The sequence below is a fragment of the Phacochoerus africanus genome, chromosome 4, assembly GCF_016906955.1.
Source record: "Phacochoerus africanus isolate WHEZ1 chromosome 4, ROS_Pafr_v1, whole genome shotgun sequence".
NCBI classification, from domain to species: domain Eukaryota; kingdom Metazoa; phylum Chordata; class Mammalia; order Artiodactyla; family Suidae; genus Phacochoerus; species Phacochoerus africanus.
The window spans coordinates 42,111,772-42,135,328 of NC_062547.1; the positions used below are offsets into that span (position 1 = coordinate 42,111,772).

General features: G+C 39.0%; 1 protein-coding gene and 1 non-coding gene across 6 annotated transcripts in view; both read left to right on the top strand.

Moving 5' to 3' along the window:
• Positions 1-23,557, top strand: part of UEVLD (UEV and lactate/malate dehyrogenase domains) — a 51,284-nt gene that overhangs the window by 11,479 nt on the left and 16,248 nt on the right. For 2 of the 5 annotated variants that reach the window (XM_047776152.1, XM_047776153.1), the window contains 5 exons: positions 5,100-5,263; positions 12,581-12,716; positions 14,032-14,150; positions 16,063-16,165; positions 23,280-23,450. In XM_047776152.1, coding sequence (XP_047632108.1) covers positions 5,100-5,263; positions 12,581-12,716; positions 14,032-14,150; positions 16,063-16,165; positions 23,280-23,450 — 693 coding nt within the window. Of the gene's footprint in view, positions 1-5,099; positions 5,264-10,433; positions 10,474-12,580; positions 12,717-14,031; positions 14,151-16,062; positions 16,166-23,279; positions 23,451-23,557 lie in introns of those variants that run through there. The other 3 variants (XM_047776154.1, XM_047776156.1, XM_047776155.1) reach the window with 3 other exon arrangements.
• On the top strand, positions 17,322-17,458 carry LOC125126593 (small nucleolar RNA SNORA5). Its single transcript, XR_007134698.1, has one exon. It is a non-coding gene; the product is annotated as a small nucleolar RNA SNORA5 (small nucleolar RNA).

The following is a 23,557-nucleotide window of genomic DNA, read 5'->3' on the forward strand; positions in this document are numbered from 1 at the left end:
GAGGTAGCATTATCCTTTATTATCCTTTATATGAGGTAGCATTATCCCCATTCTGTAGGTGAAACTGAACCCTGGTCATGTGGTTTACCTAAGCCCACATAGCCAGTATCAGGCTGGAAGTTAAAACCCCAAGAGAAAATTTTTAAAACACAGAGACCACTGGGAGTTCCCATCTCGTGGCTCAGAGGTAGCAAATCTGACTAGTATCCATGAGGACTCGGGTTCGACCCCTGGCCTTGCTCAGTGGGTTAAGGATCCAGTGTTGCTGTGAGCTGTGGTGTAGGTCACAGACATGGCTCAGGTCTGGCATGGCTGTAGCCGTGGTGTAGGCCAGCAGTTGCAGCTCCGATTCGAGCCCTAGCCTGGGAAGCTCTATATGCCGCAGGTGCAGGCCTAAAAAGCAAAACAAAAACAAAAACAACCCACCAAAAAAAGTGCACAGAGGCCATTAAAGCTCAAAGAAAGCAACATATTTTCAGGTGACCTGACAGGTCAAAATAGCTAAGTGTCCAAAATGGAAAAAAAAAAAAAAAAACAAAACAAAAATCACTAACTTCCCTGTACTTCCTATTTGTCTAGACCTACTTCCTTCAATGTTCAAGTGAACTAACCTGTCAGATGGGTGTTATAGAAGGTTGCTTATCTGGTATGATTTGAAGAACACCAGTGAAACATTGATTCCAATATATTTCTTTGAAGCAGTGCTTGAAATTCCACCATTAAAAGTCCATTTTATTTTATTACTATTATTTTTTTTGTCTTTTTGCCATTTCTTGGGCCACTCCCACGGCATATGAAGGTTCCCAAGCTAGGGGTGTAATCAGAGCCTTAGCCACCAGCCTACGCCAGAGCCACAGCAACGAGGGATCCGAGCCGCATCTGCAGCCTACACCACAGCTCACTGGCAACGCCAGATCCTTAACCCACTGAGCAAGGCCAGGGACCGAACCTGCAACCTCATGGTTCCTAGTCAGATTCGTTAACCACTATGCCACAACGGGAACTCCAAAAAATCCCATTCCTCTTTTAAAATGCAAGTAATCTCAGAAGCAGTAGCATCCAAATTCACTAATACACAGTGCTGTGCTTATAGAATATACTTGGTAAATATTTGTTGAATGATTGAATTAGTTTATTTGATTACTGACTGATGAGTTTAGGAATAAATGAATTTACTGGGCACTGCAAAAGGGCTGAGGAGGATCTGGAAATCAAAGGGAGAGAGAGCAGTAGAGTTTGCCATCTCTTACAAAGCACTCACCACTGTATGATGGGAGCTCATTGTCCAACAGACATCAAGAAGCTATGTTTGGGGGGACTTTTTTCAAAGTAAGTGTTTCATTATGGTAGTTCCTAGACTGTTACAAACCCTCCTTAATTTCTTCATTTCCCCTCCACCACAATCCACCATGATGACTTATTGCTAGAGTTACACTCATGTTTTATTCTGCTTCTGTTAATGTCCAACTATGACACCTGTTTGGCACAGAAACTTCTTAGGAATTTAGCTTGATGTTTATGAATAGAAGTGTGTTTGGAGGTGAAAGTAGGTAGCAGTGGGCTCTGAAAAAATTGCAGTGAAGTTGGCAAAACAGGTAGAGAGTCAATTTTTATTTTCTTTCCTGGCTTCTCCCCTTCCAAGCCCTCAGAGTGTTTTCTGGCTGCGTAGAGAACTTTACTCAGGCCTAATTCCTATTACTTGTGTTCTGCTTTTTTTTCTTTTTTGGCTTTTTAGAGCCATACCTGCAGCATATGGAAGTTCCCAAGTTAAGGGTCAAATTGGAGCTTCAGCTTCCCGTCTAACCACAGCCACAGCAACATAGGATCAGAGCTGCATTACATCAATGTTTTGTTTTCCTCCCTTTATATGAGGTAGCATTATCCTTATATAACGCCAGGTCCTTAACCCACTGACCAAGGCCAGGGATTGAACCTGCATTCTCATGGATACTAGTTGGGTTTGTTACTCCTGAGCCGCAGTGGGAACTCCATTGTTCTGTATTTATCATGGTTAGATGTTAGTGAGAGAGAGAGAGAATTTTTACCACCCCAGTGATTGATTGATTGATTGATTGACTGATTTGATAGTTCTTACCTACCCCAATGACTTCAAAGGTGGTCGCATGTTGATAGAGGGACTTAGGAATTTAAGTGAATCATTGCTCAGTAGCATTCAGTTTCTACAACAGTGTGGGGAGGTAACAGGAGAGCATAAAGGTTATCTTAAGAGGCTACTCATTGGCGCTGTGCATCTTCTTAGAGCCGTGGAGTCAGGTCATTGATTCTTGCGCTGGTACTAATTCCAAGGTAGCAATGATACCTGCAGTACTTTTTTTTTTTTTTTTTTGCAGTACACTCTTTCCCTTTTGCTTTTGACTAGAATTATATCAACTCATTGTGATGCACACTAGTTATTTTATCCTGATCAGAAGTTCAGAATGTATTTTCTCTCTCATCTGTTAAGATGGGCCATTAATAGAGCCTAACTCTAGAACTGTGAGGATTAAGTTCCCTAAACAAAGCTCTTGGCATAGTTCCTGGCACATAGTAAGTACCTAATAAATGTTGGCCATTATTTGTCTGCTTATGTTACTTTCTTTTAGTTACTAGTTTTGTTAGTATAATAATAATAAATGTCCATGCTAAAAAAATTTAAGCAATCCAGATGCAGTTAACCTTATATCTAACCTCACACCCAGGTTAACACCCATGCAGTTAAGCTTATAGCTAACCTATTCCCCAGGTGAATCTTCTGCTGATATTGCCTTGTGGATACCTGCAGAAATTTTCTGGTTTATTTTTTATCCCTCCAAGATTGTATCAAGGCTGTGATGACACTTTTTCTTCATCCATACATTCTTTAGAGATGTGTATCATTGGAGTTCCCGTCGTAGCTCAGTGGTTAACGAACCCGACTAAGAAACGAACCCAAGAACCACGAGGTTGCGGGTTCGATCCCTGGCCTTGCTCAGTGGGTTAAGGATCTGGCGTTGCCATGAGCTGTGGTGTAGGTTGCAGATGTGGCTCGGATCCCTCATTGCTGTGGCTGTGGCGTAGGCTGACAGCTACACCTCCGATTAGACCCCTAGCCTGGGAACCTCCATATGCCGCAGAAGCGGCCCTAGAAAAGGCAAAAAGACAAAAAAAAAAAAATAAATAAATAAATAAATAAATGTGTATCATTAAGATGATATCATCTGAACTTTATTTACAGCTAACTTAAATTATGTCTTTATTTATATAATTACTTTAAATCTGAGGACTCTACCAGGAATTCTGACTCTTAAGTTCCTCAAGTGTTTCAAATATGCAGATAGCTGAATATCATTGTGCATAAGGCAGGAGGAAGCAAGATGAAAAAAGTAGAGGATTTCCTTAGTAAGAAAAAGGTTGCAGTGGAGGAGAGAACTTTTTATTTGTACCTTGTTTATTTCCAAAATGTGTTTGAGGTAAATTGCAAAAATCACCAACCCATCAATGCTTTTCTAAGCATTTTACATACCTCAACTAATTTCATCTCACAACAGTCCTGTGAGGTAGGAGCTTTTATTATTCCCATTTTATAGAGGAAGGAATTGAGGTACAGGAAAGTTAAAGAACTTTTGCCTAAAATCTGTAGCTAGTAATGTGTGGATTAATAGGATTTGAACCAATGCATTCTTGCTCCTGAGCAGTCGTGTTTTTAAATACAGTGAAAGACATATGCAGAGTTCCCATTGTGGCTCAGCGGGTTTGATCCCTGGCCTCACTCAGTGGGTTAAGGATCTGGTGTTCTTGTGAGCTGTGGTGTAGGGCACAGATGTGGCTCGGATCCCATGTTGCTGCAGCTGTGGCATAGGCCAGCAGCTGTAGCTCCTATTCGACCCCTAGCATGGGAACCTCCATATGCCGCAGGCGCAGCCCTAAAAAGATGTATGAAATAAGACTATGAAATCAGGAATAAATACCGAAAGATACAGTAGAATGGCTAAGGTAATTGATCAGATTTCTAGATTAATTTTAAGGTTAGTTTTGGGACTTATGTTAAGATTAGCTTTGGGCTTCTTGCAAATCAAAGCAGTCATAGATTTGGCTCTCTGTAGGTATGACATACATGGTTACATTGTACATGCCATGGAAGAGCTTTCACTCAGGTTCCTATCTCAGTACACTGAAGTGCAAGAACCACCGGACAGGGGGACTGTTGAGGTTATTTTAAGCTCCGAGTTCTATATATCTAACCCAGCTTGTGTGTTATAGTATCTTCAATTAATGAGCAATTTCCATGCCGGTATCAAATTCATCTTTCATTTATTTATTCAGTCATTCATTCTTATTTATACAAGCAAATTTTATTGTTGAGCAGCCAGAATGTTAGGCACTATATTTGTTGTAGAAATGAATAATACATAATTGTCTTCAAAAGTTTACAATGTAAAAGGAGAAATTGACTTGTAGGCAAATGTTTTCAATGAAGAATACATATAAAATAGAGGTGTCGGAGTTCCCGTCGTGGCGCAGTGGTTAACGAATCAGACTAGGAACCATGAGGTTGAGGGTTCGATCCCTGCCCTTGCTCAGTGGGTTAACGATCCGGCGTTGCTGTGAGCTGTGGTGTAGGTTGCAGACGCGGCTCGGATCCCGCAGGATCCCGAGTTGCTGTGGCTCTGGAGTAGGCTGGTGGCTACAGCTCCGATTGGACCCCTAGCCTGGGAACCTCCATATGCTGTGGAAGTGGCCCAAGAAATAGCAAAAAGACAAAAAAAAAAAGAGGTGTCCACTGCATTTCAAGAAAGGTGCAGTAGGTCTGCTTGGGTGGAGCAAAGAAGGTTATGTAGAGAAGGTGTTGTATTCCATATTCCTAGCACAGTAGGTCCTATAAATATTTATTGAATTGAATTGAATTAACTGGCCATTATCTTGATTAATTTTCCTCAAATGTTATGCTGGTGCTTTAATGGGGATATTTCTAATGTGAGAGTGAATGAAAATAGGGAAATCAGCCTCAATTTACATAAATCCTATCTGTAAACTTGCCTACATGTCTTAATGCTACCTAGCTATACCATAAATATAATGTTCATTATTGTTTGAAGATGTGTTTATTTTGTCTCAAATAGGTAATACATATAACATACCAATTCGTTTATGGATTTTGGATTCTCACCCTTTTGCTCCCCCCATTTGCTTCTTAAAGCCAACTGCAAATATGGGAATCTCAGTTGGAAAACATGTGGATGCTCAAGGCAGAATATACTTGCCCTATCTCCAAAACTGGAGCCACGTAAGATTGATTTGAATTTTCTTTTAAAAGCTTTTATTTTTTTGAAAGTTTATCTTTGATCCTAATGATACAAATAAATTACTGAATTTTATTTCAGTGGTATTCTTCATATGGTCTTTAAAAGTAATTTGAAACTGAGCTCTCTCTGGGGTCACCCAAGTCCCAGAACCCTGATGACAACAGCCTGAATGAAGCTGCTCTCTCTAGGTCTGGGACCCAACCATTACTTGCTCTGTGTCTTTTTATAGTCATTTACTGTTTTTTGTTTTTGTTTTGTCTTTTTAGGGCCGTACCTGCCGTATGTGGGGGTTCCCAGGCTGGGGGTCGAATTGGAGCTATAGCCATGGGCTTACACCACAGCATAGCAATGCCAGATCCAAGCCTCAACTGCAGTCTACACCACAGCTCACAGCAACGCAGGATCCTTAACCCATTGAGCAAGGCCAGGGATTGAACCCCATCTTCATGGATACTAGTCAGGTTCGTTACTGCTGAGCCACAATGGGAACTCCTGTTACATACTTTTTTTAAACTGAACTTTAAGTTTTAAAAACTAACTCACAATGATGCGTGTAACTGTAGTTTATGTGTTTTACAAGTCCTTTCATTATGGATTTTTATATCCTGCATTTTCACCTATCATACTAGGCATTTTTACATATTACACAATATTTTCAAAACTCATGGTTTTTGGAGTTCCCTTATGATGCAGTGGGTTATGGATGTGGTGTTTTCATATCAGTCCCTTGGATGGCTTTTTGCGGCATGAGTTTTGATCCCTGACTTGGGAACTTCCTTGTGCTGTGGTTGTGGCCAAAAAATACAAAAACCCCTCATGTTTTTTGTTTGTTTGTTTGTCTTTTTAGGGCTATACCTGCGGCATATGGAAGTTCCCAGGCTAGGGGTTAAATTGAATCTGCAGCTGCCAGTCTACACCACAGCCACAGCAACGCGAGATCTGAGCCACATTTGTGACCTATACCACAGCTCACAGCAACACTGGATACCTAACCCACTGAGCGAGGCCAGGGATTGAACCTGTGTCCTTATGGATACTAGTCAGATTCGTTACTACTGAGCTACAACTCCCCCCACATGGTTTTTAATGGTTACCTGATGATCCAGCATTAGGATTTTGAATGGTGTATTTATAAATTGCTCTGTTAGAAATTTAATGAAAAAAATTAATGATGAACATCCTTAAATGTGTGTAAATGTTTGTGTATATCTTTTTTTTGGGCGTATGGAAGTTCCCAGGCTAGGGGTCGAATTAGAGCTATAGCTGTTGGCCTACACTACAGCCACAGCAACGTGGAATCCAAGCCATGTCTGTGACCTACACCACAGCTCATGGCAATGTCGGATCCTTAACCCACCCAGCAAGGCCAGGGATCGAACCCTCATCCTCATGGATACTAGTCAGATTTGTTTCTGCTGAGCCATGATAGAAACTCCCTGTAAATGTTTGTGTATATCTTCTTCTTTTTTTTTCTTTTTGTCTTTTTGTCTTTTTAGGGCTGCATCTGCAGCACATGGAGGTTCCCAGGGTAGGAGTCTAATTGGAGCTACAGCTGCCAGCCTACGCCACAGCTGCATCTGCGACCTACACCACAGCTCATGGCAACGCTGGATCCTTAACCCACTGAGCGAGGCCAGGGATCGAACCCAAAACCTCATGATTCCTAGACAGATTCGTTTCTGCTGTGCCACGATGGGAACCCCATGTTTGTGTATATCTTATAAATCTTGAATTATTTCCTAATGATAAATTTCTAGGAATGAAATTATTTAATCAAAATTTAAAAATGTTTTGAAGGCTATTCTTTTTTTGTAAAAATTGCCAGAGTCCAGCTCCAGCAGCCAGGGTGTTCCTGTGGGGATGGACGGTGTTGGAGAATGCACACAGAGACAGCGTCTTTGTCTCTTTTTCAGAGTGCTGGACAGCTCGAATTTTATTGGCATAGGTAACAGTTTATATAGACAGCTTAATTGTAACTTACATAACAGTGCTTAGATCATATTTTTGAAGATTAAACTTTTAGATTTTATCCCTTGATTACACAGTACAGTAGATATACATTGTGTTCTAAAAATTTTAATTAAAAATAGCAGATATAATACATCATGTAAAACTATAATGAGTACAAAATATCATGTGGAAAAAACATTATGTGAAAATAAGGCGATTTGGTACAAAACGTTTTGTGGTTACTTTTAGCAAGCACCACCCGTTACTGTTTTAAGCTAATCTTTAACAGCTAGAAAGGTCACAAGCACAAGAATTTGACATGTACAAAAATTCATTTTTTAGATTAAAGCTTGGGGTACTAACTTCAAAGTATTATGGTCAGGGGACAGTATGAGAAAATATTTTTATATCAAAGCAACTTAATTTCCTAAAACTTAAAAGCCTTCTACAAGATTTATTAAAAGAAAGATTATTATTATATTTTTCCATTATGAATAATGCATGTCTAACCTATTGTACATTCCACAATTACCTAACTCTGAGACCTATTTTTACTTGTAACAAACTAATGAATACTTTATTTTTTAACTAAATTAGATTTGAATGGGGGAATTCCACCAAGGTGAAACCCTTATTTGTTATTGTTCCAATCATATTATTGTTCCAATTTTATTGAGTCACAAATCAATATAGGAAAATAACAAGGAATAACAAATAACAGGAAAGACTGAATAATAGGTAAATAATGGGAAAGACTGAATTTTCCAAGAAGCGATTTCCATTCTTGCACTGTTGTGCAAAGCCTTCATTTTGTTATGGTTGCCGTTGTTGTCGGGTTAGCACGTGAGCCTCATTGTTTTTAGAACTTGCTCTCATAACTGTGTCGGCGGGTAGGCTGCTTTCCTTGGTTAGGAACCCGCCCTCGGAGCTGTGCCCTCAGGCTAGTTCCCTTCCTCGGCCTCCTGCGTCTCCTCGGCTCCCTGCAAAAAATGATTTTTATTTTTTTTTCCATTATAGCTTGAAGGCTATTCTTATATATTCCCAAATTAGCCTCCAAGAGGTAGACAAAATGTTACCATTCTGCCATCAATAAAAATCAGTGTGGGAGTGTACTTGTGTTATAACACCCTTACACTAACAGAAAGTGTTATATTTAAACAAAACAAATCTTTGACCGGAGTTCCCGTCATGGCTCAGTGGTTAACAAATCCAACTAGGAACGATGAGGTTGCAGGTTCGATCCCTGGCCTTGCTCAGTTGGTTAAGGATCCGGCATTGCCGTGAGCTGTGGTGTGGGTCGCAGACGCGGCTCGGATCCCGAGTTGCTGTGGCTCTGGCGTAGGCCGGAGGCTACAGCTCCCATTCAACCCCTAGCCTGGGAACCGCCATAAGCCGCGGGAGTGGCCCATAAATGGCAAAAAGACAAAAAAAAAAGAAAAAAAAAACTTTGATTATCTCTATGGCTCATTAACTTAGGAGGATGTAGAATATGCTCTCATTTTTGTAATTAAAATTTTGGAGTGTTCTCTTGTGGCTCAATTGGTTAAAGATTCAGTGTTGTCACTGCAGTGGCTTGGGTCACTGCTGTGGTGCAAGTTTGATCTCTGGCCTGGGATTTTCCACATGTCGCAGATGCAGCCAAAGAAAACATTTTATGTAGGGATAATTTATAATATATTTGCACATACCTGGAAAGTTGCAGGACAGGAGGACAGGGATGTATCCAAAGAGTGAGGCTGAAGTAAAGGATGGTATTAGGCTTATCACTACTTATTTATATTTATCTTATAAAAATATGCACAATTGTGGACACATTTCATTTTGTTTTATGGTTTTTTTAAGTTTTTCATAAACATAAAACTTTTAAAAAGAAGAAAAAAGAAATAGAGAAAGAAAAGATGCCCAGCAAATTATCAGTAGTGGAGTTTAGGTGGGGAAATACTGACCTTTATTTATTTATTTTTGATCTTTACTTTATGAACTTGAACATTATTTGCATTACTTTGTAATTTAAATAGTAAGATTGCCAATTAAATGTGGTAAAAGGGCATGATAAAAACTTGTCATTTGGATGGACAAAAATGATCTCTCAATCTCAATGTTTAATTCTTTGGTTATTTGAGAATTTTTTTTTTAATATTGCATGGTTTTATTTATTTATTTTATGATTTTTATTTTTTCCATTATACTTGATTTATGGTTATTTGAGAAATTGAAATGTTTTTCATATATTTATTCATCATATAATGAATTATTTATCTCTATCTATTTTTATTCCCTTAAAAAAAAGAACTGTCTTGGAGTTCCCTGGTAGCCTAGTGGGTAAGGATCTGGCCTTGTCACTGCTGTGGCTCCAGTCACTGCTGTGGCATGGGCTCGTTTTGTAGCCTGGGAACTTCTGTACACCACAGGTGCAGCAAAAAAAAAACCCCAAACTTATCCTTTAATAATATTTTTACATCTGTGCCCTGTTGTGGGAATTTGTCTTTTCTGTTCCCTCTGTCTGGTTTTCTTTGGCATCTCTTTTCATAGTTTTGTTTGTTTAATAAATACTCAGAGATAGTCCTGTAATCTAATTGACTTAGTTCAGACAGTACTGAGTTCATTTTACTATTCTGAACCTCTCTATTGTAAGGTAAAACTAGTCTTAAGAAGACATTACATTATTTAAATGGCTCTAATTAAAAGTACTACATTCAGGAGTTCCTGTTGTAGCTTAGCAGTAATGAACACGACTAGTATCCATGAGGACACAGGTTCAATCCCTGGCCTTGCTCAGTGGGTTAAGGATCCACCATTGCCATGAGCTGTGGTGTAGGTCACAAACATGGCTCATATCCTGTGTTGCTGTGGCTGTGGTGTAGGCCAGCAGTTGCAGCTCTGATTCAGCCCCTAGCCTGGGAACTTCCATATGCTGCTGGTGTAGCCCTAAAAAGACAAAAAAAATGTACTACATTCAATGTGCAGAGGTGGGAAGGGTAAATTAGAGGTTTGGAATTAACAGATACATACAACTATATATAAAATAAACAAGAAGGCCTACTATATACCACAGGACACTGTATTCAATATCTTGTAATAATCTATAATGTAAAAAAATCTGATATATATTTTTTTGGCCACGTCCACCAGCATGCAGAAGTTTCCGGGCCAGGGATGGAACCCACACCACATCACTGACGTGAGCCACAGCAGTGACAACACCAGATCCTTAACCTGCTGAGCTACCAGGGAACTCCAAGTAAGTATGTGTGTATATATATATATACACATTTTGTCATGCACCTGAAACCAGCAACTCCCAAGTATATATGCATATATATACACACACACACACACACACACAAACACACATGTGTACATTTGTCATGCACCTGAAACTAGCACACCATTGTTAATCAACTCTACTTCAATTGGAAAAAAAAAAAGTGTGATATGATTTTTTGAAAAAGTACTACATTAAGTTCCACATGCAGGATTTCCTGTTGTGGCATGGTGGAAACAAATCTGACCAGTGTCTATGAGGACGTGGGTTCCATCCCTGGCCTCACTCAGTGGGTCAGGGATCCGGCATTGTCATGAGCTGTGGTGTAGGTCACAGATGTGGCTTGAATCTGACATTGCTATGACTGTGGCATAGTCCACAGCTGTAGCTCTCATTCGACCTGTAGCCTGGGAACTTCCATATGCTGTTGGTGGGTCCCTAAAAATAACGTGTTTTAGAGCTAGAAGGAATCTAGAGGTTGTCTAGGCTGAAGATTGCAGACGTTTTCCCTACGAGATTCAGTGTGCTGCTTTAGGCCTACAGAATTTTGTTTGAACAGCACAGTGGTTTTGTTTTTGTTCTTAATATGAATTCGAATGACTATACATGTTTTCTTTCCAATTTGTCTCAATAACTGTCTCCTCAATTTTCTTACACTTGACAACTTTGTGTATATTATGTTTTCTGTTTGGTCTTCAAAGGCATTTGAGTTTTGGTTTTTATTTTTTGGCTGCATGTGCAGCATGCAGAAGTTCCTGGGCCAGGGAGCAAACCCATACCACAGCAGTAACCTAAGCTGCTGCAGTGGCAATGCTAGATCCTTAAACTGCTGTGCCATAGGGCAACTCCTGGCCTCATCCTCTTAATTTATAAAGAGTGAAGAAACCCAGACTCTGAGAAATTAAGCAATTTAAAACGAGCAAGGCATTAAACATTCCTAATAGTAATAATAGGCATATATTTTATACTCACAACATATCATTTGTACATATTAGCTCATTTGTATCTCATGTTTGTTAGGATTTATTATTCACATTATATTGCTAATAGTACTGAAGCTCAGAGAGGATAAGTGCATTTTACTAAGGTTGCTTAACTAGTTCAATTAAAAGAAACAATACTGGATTCGATAAATATTTTATCAGTATTTATTTTCTGATTTGATAGTGGTTATATAGGAGAATGTTTTATTTTAGGAAATAAATGCTAAAGTAGGGGTGAAGGGTATCATATCTGCAGTTTGCTCTCAGTTGGTTCAGAAAGTAGAGGAAGAGAGACTTAAGAAAGCAAATGTGATAAAATGTTAACATTTAATGATCTGAGTAAATAGTGTATGGAAAATCTTTGTACTGTTTTTTGCAGCTTTTCTCTAAGTCTGCTGTTATTTCAAAATAAAAACTTTTAAAAAGGCAGATAAACAGGACTATTCCCAAATATAGGTACTCTGCTAGTAAGCACATTCATGCCAATTTTTCACTTTTTGGAAATGTGGTTATAATGTTTCCCCCCCTTTTTTGCTGTACCCTTGGCATGTGAAAGTTCTTGGGCCAGGGATTGAACCTGCACAACAGCAGTGACCTGTGCTGCAACAGTGACAATGCAGGATTCTTCACTGGCTGAGCCACCAGGGAACTCCACCTCTTTATTCTTCAGTTAGAAGAATTAGGTAACTTTTCACTCAAAAGTATTAAAACAGTTGTGGCTCAGTGGGTTATGAATCTGACTCGTATCCATGAGGATGCAGGTTGGATCCCTGGCCTTGCTCAGTGGGTTAAGGATCCTGCATTGCTGTAAGCTGTGGTGTAGGTCACAAACGTGGCTTGGATCCTGAATTGCTGTGGCTGTGGTGTAGGCCCCTAGCCTGGGAACCTCCATGTGTTGCAGGTGCAGCCCTAAAAAGCAAAAAAATAAATAAATAAAATGTATTGAAACAGTTAAAATGATCACAATTTGTATGGTTGTTTTTGCAAAATGAGAGCATGATGCTATACTTCAGCTAACTCTGTAACAATGTATAGTTTAACAAAATAGTATTCTTTAGCAAAATTTTTGCATAACCTTTCCCTTTGCGTGTATTCTGCAGCCTAAATCTGTTATTGTTGGATTAATTAAAGAAATGATTACCAAGTTTCAAGAGGAACTTCCCTTGTATTCTCTGTCATCATCTGATGAGGCACGGCAGGTCGACTTGCTAGCCTATATTGCAAAAATCACTGAAGGTTTGTATTTTTGTTATAGAGTTATGAGTTTATAACTTCTCACTAATATTCTCTACTCTCTGCTACTTCATTTCTATAAATAAATACCTGCTTGTATACATACGTGTCTATGTTGAATCCCAAATTCCTGTACATTTATCATAGGGTATTACCACGTAATATCAATGAATATACTTTCTTAAAATGTAGATTATTTTTGTACTAGCAGATAAAATACATGTTTTGTTCAAAGACACTTGATATGTATTAATCTCCAACTTTTTTCATTATATGTTCATGTGGCTTCTTGCCTCATTCGTTATATTGGACCAGGAAATCTATGATTCTCATTGTTTCTCATTGGAGGTAAAGCAAAATACCCATGCTTGCAAAATTCAGGAAGTGTTAAACATTTTTTTGCATTGTAGAACAGAAAAGTAAGAATCATATGTTAGAATTCTCTTGTGGTGCAGTGGATTGAAGATCCAGTGTTGTCACTCTAGCTGCTTGGGTCACTGCTGTGGCATGGGTTTGATTCCTGGCCCAGGAGCTTCCACGTGTCGCAGGCATGGCTGGAAAAAAAGAGAAGGAATCATAATGTTTTTTAGAAATATAGAAATCCTATTTATTTTATTTTTTTATTTTTTGCTTTTTAGGGCTGCACCCACGGCATACAGAGGTTCCTAGGCTAGGGGTCGAATCGGAGCTGCAACTGCCGGCCTGTACCACAACTACAGCAACGCAGGATCCGAGCCACATCTGTGACTTACACCACAGCTCATAGCAACACTGGATCCTTAACCCACTGAGCAAGGCCATGGATCGAACCCGCAGCCTCATGATTCCTAGTCGGATTCGTTTCTGCTGCGCCACAACAGGAACTCCGGAAATCCTATATTTTTTTAAGAGTCTTATATAATATCTGTTAAATGTTTGGAAAGATATTTTCTTTTTTAAAGGTTAGCCTCTAGGAATTCCCTGGTGGCTTAGAGGTTAAGGACTCAACAGTTGTCACTGATGTGGCTCAGGTTACTGCTGTGCTCTGATTAAATCCCCGGCACAGGAATTTCCACATGCCATTTGGCACAGCCAAAAAAATAAAAATAAAATAAAATGAAATAAAAGGTAGCCTTTATTTAGTATAATATTTAATATGAGATTCCTGGTTTTTTTGCCTTCCATTTATTCAGCAGTATTTTTGAATGCCTGTTATTAAGTGCTCAGTGCCATGTTTTCTGTCCTAGTTATTGAAGTTTGGTATATATATTTTTTAAGATGCTAAAAAGATTTTTGACATCATTTTTAAATTCTCATGATAATCTGCTTCTCTTTTTAGGCGTCTCAGATATAAATTCAAAGAACTGGGCAAATCAAGAGAATAAAACAGTCAGTAAAATTACTGTGGTTGGAGGTGGAGAACTGGGAATTGCCTGCACACTAGCAATTGCAGCAAAGGTATGTAATAGTGGTTAGTGGTTATAGATACACCTGTCATATTGCTACACTTTTAGGCAGTTATAAATACATCTATGGTTATAAATACACCTGTCATATTGCTACACTTTTAGGCATTTTCTGTTTAACACATAAGAAATAATGACTTCATTTTGTCATATGGGAAAAAACCTCATTTTGCCTTAAAATAAGTTGACAAAGACATATCGGAAAGCTCTCATCAGTAATGTTGCTTCTTAATTAGTGGTTAGTCATGAAATAGGCTTTGAAAAAGTGGTCTGAACAATGGGCTCCTCATCCTGATCCAAGGGAAACCTCGACTTGACATTCATCTGACTTAGTCACAAATTCTTTTGTGTTGTCTGACTCATGCCATTTTAATTAAACTCTTATTCAATATAAAGCTTAGTTTAGCTCTTTCTAAAATGAGCATTTTTTAAAAAAAACCGTTGCCTTTTCTTATGTAATTACGCCACTTTCTTTTAGTTCGTGATTTGATATTTTATATTAGTTTGAGATTTGCCTATTTTTCCATCAGTCCTTTTTACTAGATCTTTTCTATATAAATTATTTCCAGAAAGGCTTAAATCCCCCTCCAGAGAGATTCAGAAGACCCTCCAGGGCCCGGTATCTTGGTAACAGCATGTCTGATCATTTGAGGGATATAGCCCAGAATAGTTCTCCCTCTGTATATTTATTTGGAAGCTGGCATTTGTTTTTCTTTTCTATTAAAATTTAATTGTTTGCCATCAAAATTCTTCCTTTTCCATTTAAGAGTCACATGTATCTTGGAGGTTGATTCTACTTCAGCACATAGTTAAATTGTACCCAGGGAGCTAGAAGGTTTTAAAACCTGGCTCTTCAGAATGATAATATGCTAACTTTTGGCATATTATAGTTTCATTTCCTCCACCCTCCATGGAATGCATCGTCCATCTTAATTGGAATTTGAATTGTTTGCAGTTCTTTTGTTACTAGATAGACTGCTTCTATAAACATTGCCTTACAAGTTGCTTATTTTCTTGTCTGAATTTTTTTTTTTTAGGTGTACAGAATCTCAAAAATAGTACCAGTGAGTCAGAGGGCATGAATGGTTTTTATGGTACATGTTGGTAGATTCTTCTTCAGAAAGGCAGAACTAATTTATGCTGCTAATAACTATGTGCACATCAACCTGGTTTTTGACATCCCTAACAAAACTGAGTTTTATCAATTTGTTTTTGGTTAGTATAGGAAGGCCCCTTAAAGTCATATTTCTTTAACTATAGAAGTCTCACTATCAGTGTTTTCTTTGTCTGTGAACTGTTTAGATGGAAGGTTTTTTTCGATTTTTCTTTTTCTTTCTTTCTTTTTTTTTTTGGTCTTTTGTCTTTTAGGGCCGCACCCACGGCATATGGAGGTTCCCAGGCTAGGGTTCGAATCGGAGCTGTTGCTGCCAACCTACACCAGAGCCACAGCAATGCCAGATCCAAGCCACGTCTGCGACCTACACCACAGCTCACAGCAACACCAGATCCTTAGTCTACTGAGCGAGGCCAGGGATCCAACCTGCAACCTCATGGTTCCTAGTCAGATTTGTTAACCTCTGAGCCACGATGGTAACTCCTCCATTTTTCTTTTTGAACAATAATATTTTGATACAAGATACAGTATTCAAATAGTATAACAGTATTCAAGTAGTGATCAGTGTCCTTGTGGATACTAGTCACATTCCTTTCTGCTGAGCCATGATGGGAACTTGTAGAACCCAATTATAGTTAAAGCTAAAGGATCATGTTATTCAAGTGCTTATTTTCTGGCTTTTATGTCCCTTTTGTTGCTACTGAGTTACTTTTCTTTCGTAAGAGAACACATAAGACCTATGTATTTGTTGACCATGTGGCCATGTTCAGTGTAATGCTGTTCTTTTTAGGGCATTGCAGACAGACTGGTCCTCCTAGACCTCTCAGAAGGGACTAAAGGAGGAATGATGGACCTCGACATCTTCAACCTGCCTAATGTGGAGATCAGCAAAGGTCTGGTTATTTTGCTTAAAAGATTTGTACCTTGTTTGCCCTTATATTTCAGTCCTAGAATTTTTTAGAGCAGTTTTTAGGTTCAGAATAATACTGTGCAGAAGGTACACAGATTTCTCATATACCCCCTGTCCCACACACATGCATAGCCTCTACATTGTCAATATCCCTTATCTGAGTAATGTAATTGATGAACCTACCTGGACACATCATTATCATCCAGAGTCTATAGTTTACGTTAGGGTTCATTCTTGTCTTTGTGTGTTTTATTGGTATGGATAAGTGAAACATGTATTACCATTATAGTATCAAACAGAGTAGTTTCACTGCCCTAAAATTTTTCTCTATGCTGCCTAGAGTCCTAGAATTTTAATGCTGAAAGCATCTTAAAGATCACCTAGTCCAAGTCCCTCATTTTACCTATTGGAAAACTAGGGTTCATAGAAGTTGAAGAACTTACCTGAAGTCATACCAAGATTGCAACCAATTCTGTTAATCAGAGTCAGATAAGCAAATAACATTCAGATTAGTTGGAAGGACTTATTCTCAGTCTCTGACTTACACCTTAGTCTACATTTGTTTTCTCTCATTGCTTCCTTTTCATAATATATTGGTTAAGAACACTGATTTTAGAGTTAGGGGTTTGCATACTAGCTCTGCCACATAAAGCTCTTACATTTGTCAAATTATATAATCTTTCAGAGTTCAGCTTTATTATCTATGGAGTGGGAATTAATACCTACCTCTAGGTATATATCAAAGTGCTAAACTAAGATTATTTTTTTTTGGCTGTGGCATATGGATGTTCCCAGATCAGGGATTGAACCTGTGCCACAGCAGTGACCCAAGCACTTCAATGACACCACCAGATTCTTAACCTGCTCCACCACTAGAGAACTCCTAAAGCAAGATTTAAAAAAAAAAATAATTCATATTGCTTTCACTAAAACTATATTGTTAAAATAGGTTTTAATTAAGAAGGAAAGGGGGGTTTGTATCATTAGTAAATAAAATTTTAAATGTTAAAAAAGTAATTTTTGTTTCACCTTTAATTTAAAAGATTTTCATATACTTAATAATGTACATATACTTAATAATATATATGTAGATAAATACCGTATTTGGGGATGTGGGATTAAAAATATGCATGCTTACGTGCAGTCTAGTCAAATTCAGCCCCTGTTCCCTTTGTAGCAGAGGCTGGCCCAGATGACTGCCATAGCAAGCTCTGCAGCTCATGGGCCCTGAGTCCCCTGCCCTGGGACATGGGGTTAAGTTTGGCTGTGAACATGGTGCCCCTGGCCTGGGGTGTCTGAAGTGGGAGTGGAGGCAGGCCCTGCACAGATGGGGCCTGTGTTTAGTAAGCTCAGGCCCAGTTAAGAAAAAAAAAAAAAAAGCATGATCAAAACAATTGGAAGACCATGAAACTAGAAAATGGTTAGTCTTCCAAAACTAGCTTATAGCTAGAGTTACATTGTAATATGCTATAGTTGCAGTTGCTCAGCTTTCCTTTGCCTTTCCTAACTCAGGTCTTCTATGTTCTTGACCATATTTTCCAAATAAAATATTGAGGCTTATGGTTTCATGAGCCTGAATGTACTAAGAACCACAATGGATCAGAAAAGTTGAAGTTATACCCTCTAGGTTCTAAAAATTAAGGGTAATAGTTCTAGCAAGCTTTTGGATCCCTGCAGATACAATTGATTTATTTTCCTTCTCTGGAAAGAGTATAATAGTTGCTTTAATGATCCTTTTTTAGGCCTTGCATAGAGGATCCCTTGGGGAGGTAGATATTCTCTTGTGCCTGTCATTTCCAGGCACTGAAGTTCTTAAGGGACTTCTTAACTCTTGCAACTTCACACCAGGAGACTGTTAGTACATGGACCCAAGAGGTAATGAGGCCTTTTAGGACCTGAAGAAATTGTATCTTCTTCTGTGTGGCATTAACCATCACTAACTATTGTTTCAGATAATTGAAAGAGTAGGATTCTTGGAGTAGATATATATGGTAAGGTGCTTGCCACCAAATAAAGAGTTTTGAATAAATGAGCACTATTTATTATTTGGGGCAACTTTCTTGTTCCCCTTGTTAATTTTGGTTGCACATTCCTGATAACACCTAATTTCATTACTGTTGCATGAGGGTAATCTAAACTAATATCGCTCTCTCTTTTTTTTTTTTTGTCTTTTTGCCTTTTTGCTTCTTCTAGGGCCGCACCCGCTGCATACTGAGGTTCCCAGGCTAGGGGTCTAATCTAGGGGTCTAATTGGAGCCAGCCTACGCCAGAGCCACAGCAACACGGGATCCGAGCCGCAGCTTCAACCTACACTACAACTCATGGCAACGCCGGATCCTTAATCCACTGAGTGAGGCCAGGGATCAAACACGCAACCTCATGGTTCCTAGTCGGATTCATTAACCACTGAGCCATGATGGGAACTCCTAAACTAACATCTCTTAAGTATGTTCTGTGATGTGGAGAAATGCATTAATAATTTTTTTTTTTTTTGGTTTTTTTTGGGGGCCACACCTGAGGCATATGGAGGTTCCCAGGTGAGGAGTTGAATCAGAGGTACAGCTGCCGGCCTACGCCACAGCCATAGTAACACAGGATCCCAGTCGTGTCTTCGACCTATACCACAGCTCATGGCAACACCAGATCCTTAACCCACAGAGAGAGGCCAGGGATCAGACCTGAAACTTTATGGTTCCTAGTCAGATTGTTTTCCACTGTGCCATGACGGGAACTCCTGCATTAATTTGGGAAATTAAGCTCACTTGGAAATTTTAGTTAGGTCCCATCATAATAGGCATTTTTATTATTTATTTATTTATTTTTAATTTTTTATTGTTGTCTTTCTGTCTTTTCTAGGGCCGCACCCGAGGTATATGGAGGTTCCCAGGCTAGGGGTCTAATCGGAGCTGTAGCCACCAGCCTACCCCAGAGCCACAGCAATGCCGGATCCGAGCTGCGTCTGCAGCCTACACCACAGCTCATGGCAACGCCGGGTCCTTAACCCACTGAGCGAGGCCAGGGATCGAACCCACAACCTCATGGTTCCTAGTCGGATTCGTTAACCACTGTGCCATGCCGAGGACTCCATATTAGGCATTTTTAATTGCAACTGACTGATCATCCTAGAGTTGTACTTCGCTTCATTTGGATTTTTAAAAATAGTTACTAAAATACTTTGGGAAGGGATATACATATGCACATATGAGCCTGCAAATGTACATACTATACCTACACAACAGTGTGTTCATAGACTAAATCTGGAGAAATACAGAGAAATTGTTGAATGGTTGCGTTGGGCAAACTGGTTCTGCACTTGTTTTTTGCACTTAATATTTTTATCTCTTTTTAAAAATTGTGCTAAAATACATGTAACATAAATTTACCATTAGTAACATTAGCGCATTCACAAAGTTGTGCATCTGTCACCACTATCTAGTTCCAGAACTTTTTCATCACCCCTAAAGGAAGCCCTGTACACATTTCAGTCACTTTGCATTTTCCCCTCTCCCCAGGCCCTCCAGTCACTAACCTGCTCTGTGGATTTGCCTTTTCTGGATATTTCACATAAATGGAATCATAACAATATGTAGCTTTTGTGTCTGGCTTCTTTTATTTGGCATAACGTTTTCAAGGTTCATCTGTATTGCAGCATGTTTCAGTACATAACTTCTTTTTATGGCTGAATAATGTTCTGTGATATGGATATGCCACAATTTATCTGTTTATCAGTTGATGTACATTTGGTTTGTATTTTTTTGCTATTGTAAGTAGTGCTGCTGTGAACATTTATGTACAAATTTTTGTTTGAACACCTTTTTAGTTCTTTTAGGTATGTGCCCACAAGTAGAATTACTAGGTCATATGGCAATTCTGTGTTTCAGTTATTAATAAATTTATAGTATCATTTTGAAGATCATTAACTAAATAACTCATTTTTAACAGCTTCATAATATTCCATCATATAGATGTCTATCTCCTGTTGGTAGACATTTAGTTTTTTAAAAAAAAATTTGTGATTACAAATAATGCTGCACAGAATATTGTAATGTAAAAATCTTTGTGTACTTCACTACCTAGTAAGATAAAGTAGAATTACTGGGTCAGAAAGTATGTGTTTTTAAAATGTGTATTATTAAGCTGCAGAGTTTAAACTTTCACCAGCAATGTATGAGTGTTCTGGTTTTCTTTCTCCTGATTACTTTATTTTATATTAAACATAGCTAATAGAATAATTATCCTAGGAGTTCCCGTTGTGGTGCAGCAGAAACGAATCCGACTAGGAACCATGAGGTTGCAGTTCAATCCCTGGCCTCGCTCAGTGGGTTAAGGATCCGGTGTTGCCTTAAGCTATGGTGTAGGTTGCAGATGCAGCTTGGATCCGGCATTGCTGTGGCTGTGGCGTAGGCCAGCAGATGAGTCAGATGTAGCTCTGATTCATCCCCTAGTCTGGGAACCTCCATGTGCCACGGGTGCAACCCTAAAAAGCACACACAAAAATAATTATCCTATAATATATTATTTTGATCATATCATTTCCTGGCTGAAGACACTACTATGTTGGTCTCTCATCCTGTAATAGTAATAGATGCCATTTTCTTTCAGGGAATCAGTAATATATGCCAGATAATTAATATATATTCACACTCCATTACTTCTCTTTAGTTTATAGATAGCTCAGAGAGATTATGACTTTGGTCACACAATAAGTGGCTGAGCTAGTGTTTCAAACACACTTGTTACGAATTTCTTATGATTCAATCCAGAAATAGTCTTTGCATATACAAGCATAAATGTGTGTGTGTGTGTGTAGGTATGTGTATGTATGTGCCTAGAGAAAAAAGTGTTCAGTAGTTGCAAATTAAAAACCAAATTGTTGTTGACACATGGAGCAAAGTAAAGTTTGCTCAGTAGCCACTGGTTCTTAAAAAACTGGCCTATTGATTGATCACTTATGTAAGAATTACCTGCGGTGATTTTTTTTTTTTTTTCCTTTTTCATCTTCCCCGAGGCTCATGAAGTTCCCTGGCCACAGGTCAGATCCGAACTGCAGCTGTGACCTAAGCTACAGCAGTGGCAATGCCAGATCCTTAATCCACTGTGCTGGGCCAGGGATCAAACCTACATCCCAGCGCTCCCAAGATGCTGCTGATTCCCCTTGCGCCACAGCAGGAACTCTACCTGTGTGCTTTTTGAACTTACTGAAGCCTGGTCACTTATTTATAAGTTATTCTTGAGGGTGGGGGCTTTTCAGTCATTCAAAGTAGAGGAAGATAAAAGAGGAGAAGGAAAATGATCCTGGCGAGATAGGTTGGGGACTAAGTTCAACTGTTCACAGATACTTAATAATATAGACAAGCTACCTAATCCTTCCAGATATCAATTTCCTCCACTTGATGGGGTATAGGACAAAGTTTCTAAGTATAGCATAGTGTTTAACAGCACTTTAAAGCCAAACTGCCTGGGCTTTAATTCTGGCTCTGCTACTTACTAGCTCTATGACTTTGAGCACGTTACTTCTGTGAGCCTCAGATTCCTCATATGTAAAGTAGGGATGATTTTGACCCCAGAGTGTACTATCGATTTGATGAAATGAGGAAATACATGTCAAGCTCTTAGAAGAGCGCCTGGCACATAGAAATGTTGTGTGTTAATTATATACCTTTCAGTTCTACTGTCTTCCAGTGCTTGAGGTTTTGACTCATCACCAGGTATCTACTCTGAGCACTAGGATGTGGGAATTACTTAAGAGGACTCATGAAGAACCATAATTAAAATCCAGGGCTTCAGTTTTTGGATCTACCTCCACAGTTGTGTCAGATTATGAACGAAAATTGGATAATACATTTCCCAGTAGACACATTGCACAAGAGTTTTCTCCTGCAGCTTGTTTAGAAAAATGACTTTGGAGGCTTAATTAAGACTATAAACCCTGGAATCTACTCATTGTCTCCCTGGGATGCTAATAATCATTTACACATGTTGACTGAATTGATACTCTAGTTACTTTTTTATTTTTGTTATTTCTGATGTTGATAATGTCTGACCACTGTCTTGGCATAGACTTACTATAAAACACACGGTGTAATAGAGAGTAATGTAGTTGTAAAATAGCATGAGCATGCTTGAGGACCAGAGGCACAAACTCTGGAAAACAGCTTTTTCCTAAGTCAAAACAACCACTAACGTGCAAGTCATTAGAAGACCCTAAAACCAAGACACTGGGCTTCAGTGTAAGAAAAACGTCAGTAAAAAACGAGCCAAGATGTTTTCTTGATTCAAAGTTTTTCAAATAATTTTTTCCTCTTTGGAGTAGAATCCTTAGTGAATAAAACATATACAAACAGCGCCATGCTGCTTCCAGAGGACAAAGTAAATGGTACGAAGTGGTGCCTGCCAGCCACCCTTCCACGTAGTCCCACTCCTTCCATGTGGCCTCTGGGTCATTTTCAAGGAACTCTAGGACTCCTAAACTCAGAGTTTAAAAATCAGTGATGTAATTGATTATAGGTGTATTCTACCTATAGCATATTATTTCTTTTTCCCAAGAAAATTCTGAATTACCTAAAAACCTAATTCTTTGTTTATAGAGTCTGGATCCTGTAATTTATTTATTTATTAAATTTTTTTGTCTTTTTTTGCTTTTTAGGGCCACACCCGCAGCATATGGAGGTTCCCAGGCTAGGGGTCTAATCAGAGCTGTCGGCCTACGCCACAGCCGGGCCAGATCCAAGCCACATCTGCGACCTACACCACAGCTCACGGCAATGCCAGATCTTTAACCCACTGAGCAAGGGCAGGGATGGAACCCGCAACCTCGTGGTTCCTAGTTGGGTTCGTTAACTACTGAGCCACGAAGGGAACTCCCTGTAATTTATTGTATTGTTCTCTTTCCTCTTCCGGGATACACTCCTATTTTTAATCCTCTTTCTGGAGGCAAACCTTGACGCTTTGTATACATCCTATGGAGATAGGATTGATCTAAAGACAACTGTGCCTGAAAGCTTTCTAATTGTAGAAAAGTAAAACCTGATGATCATGAACAGGAACTTGGCTAACACCTTTATCCTGAGCTCAGATTGTTTCTTTTTATTCATTAGATTTGTCTGCCTCTGCTCATTCCAAGGTGGTGATCTTCACAGTCAACTCTTTGGGTAGTTCTCAGTCCTACCTCGATGTGGTGCAGAGCAATGTGGATATGTTCAGAGCCCTCGTCCCTGCTCTGGGACATTACAGTCAACATGGTGTTCTGCTCGTTGCATCTCAGCCAGGTACAAGGTTTTATTTTAAGTTAATCTGGTCACGTAGTGTATCAGTAGAAATGCCATTTCTGATGAAAGTCATACAACGAAATTATAAAGGGACAGCTAGAGTAGTC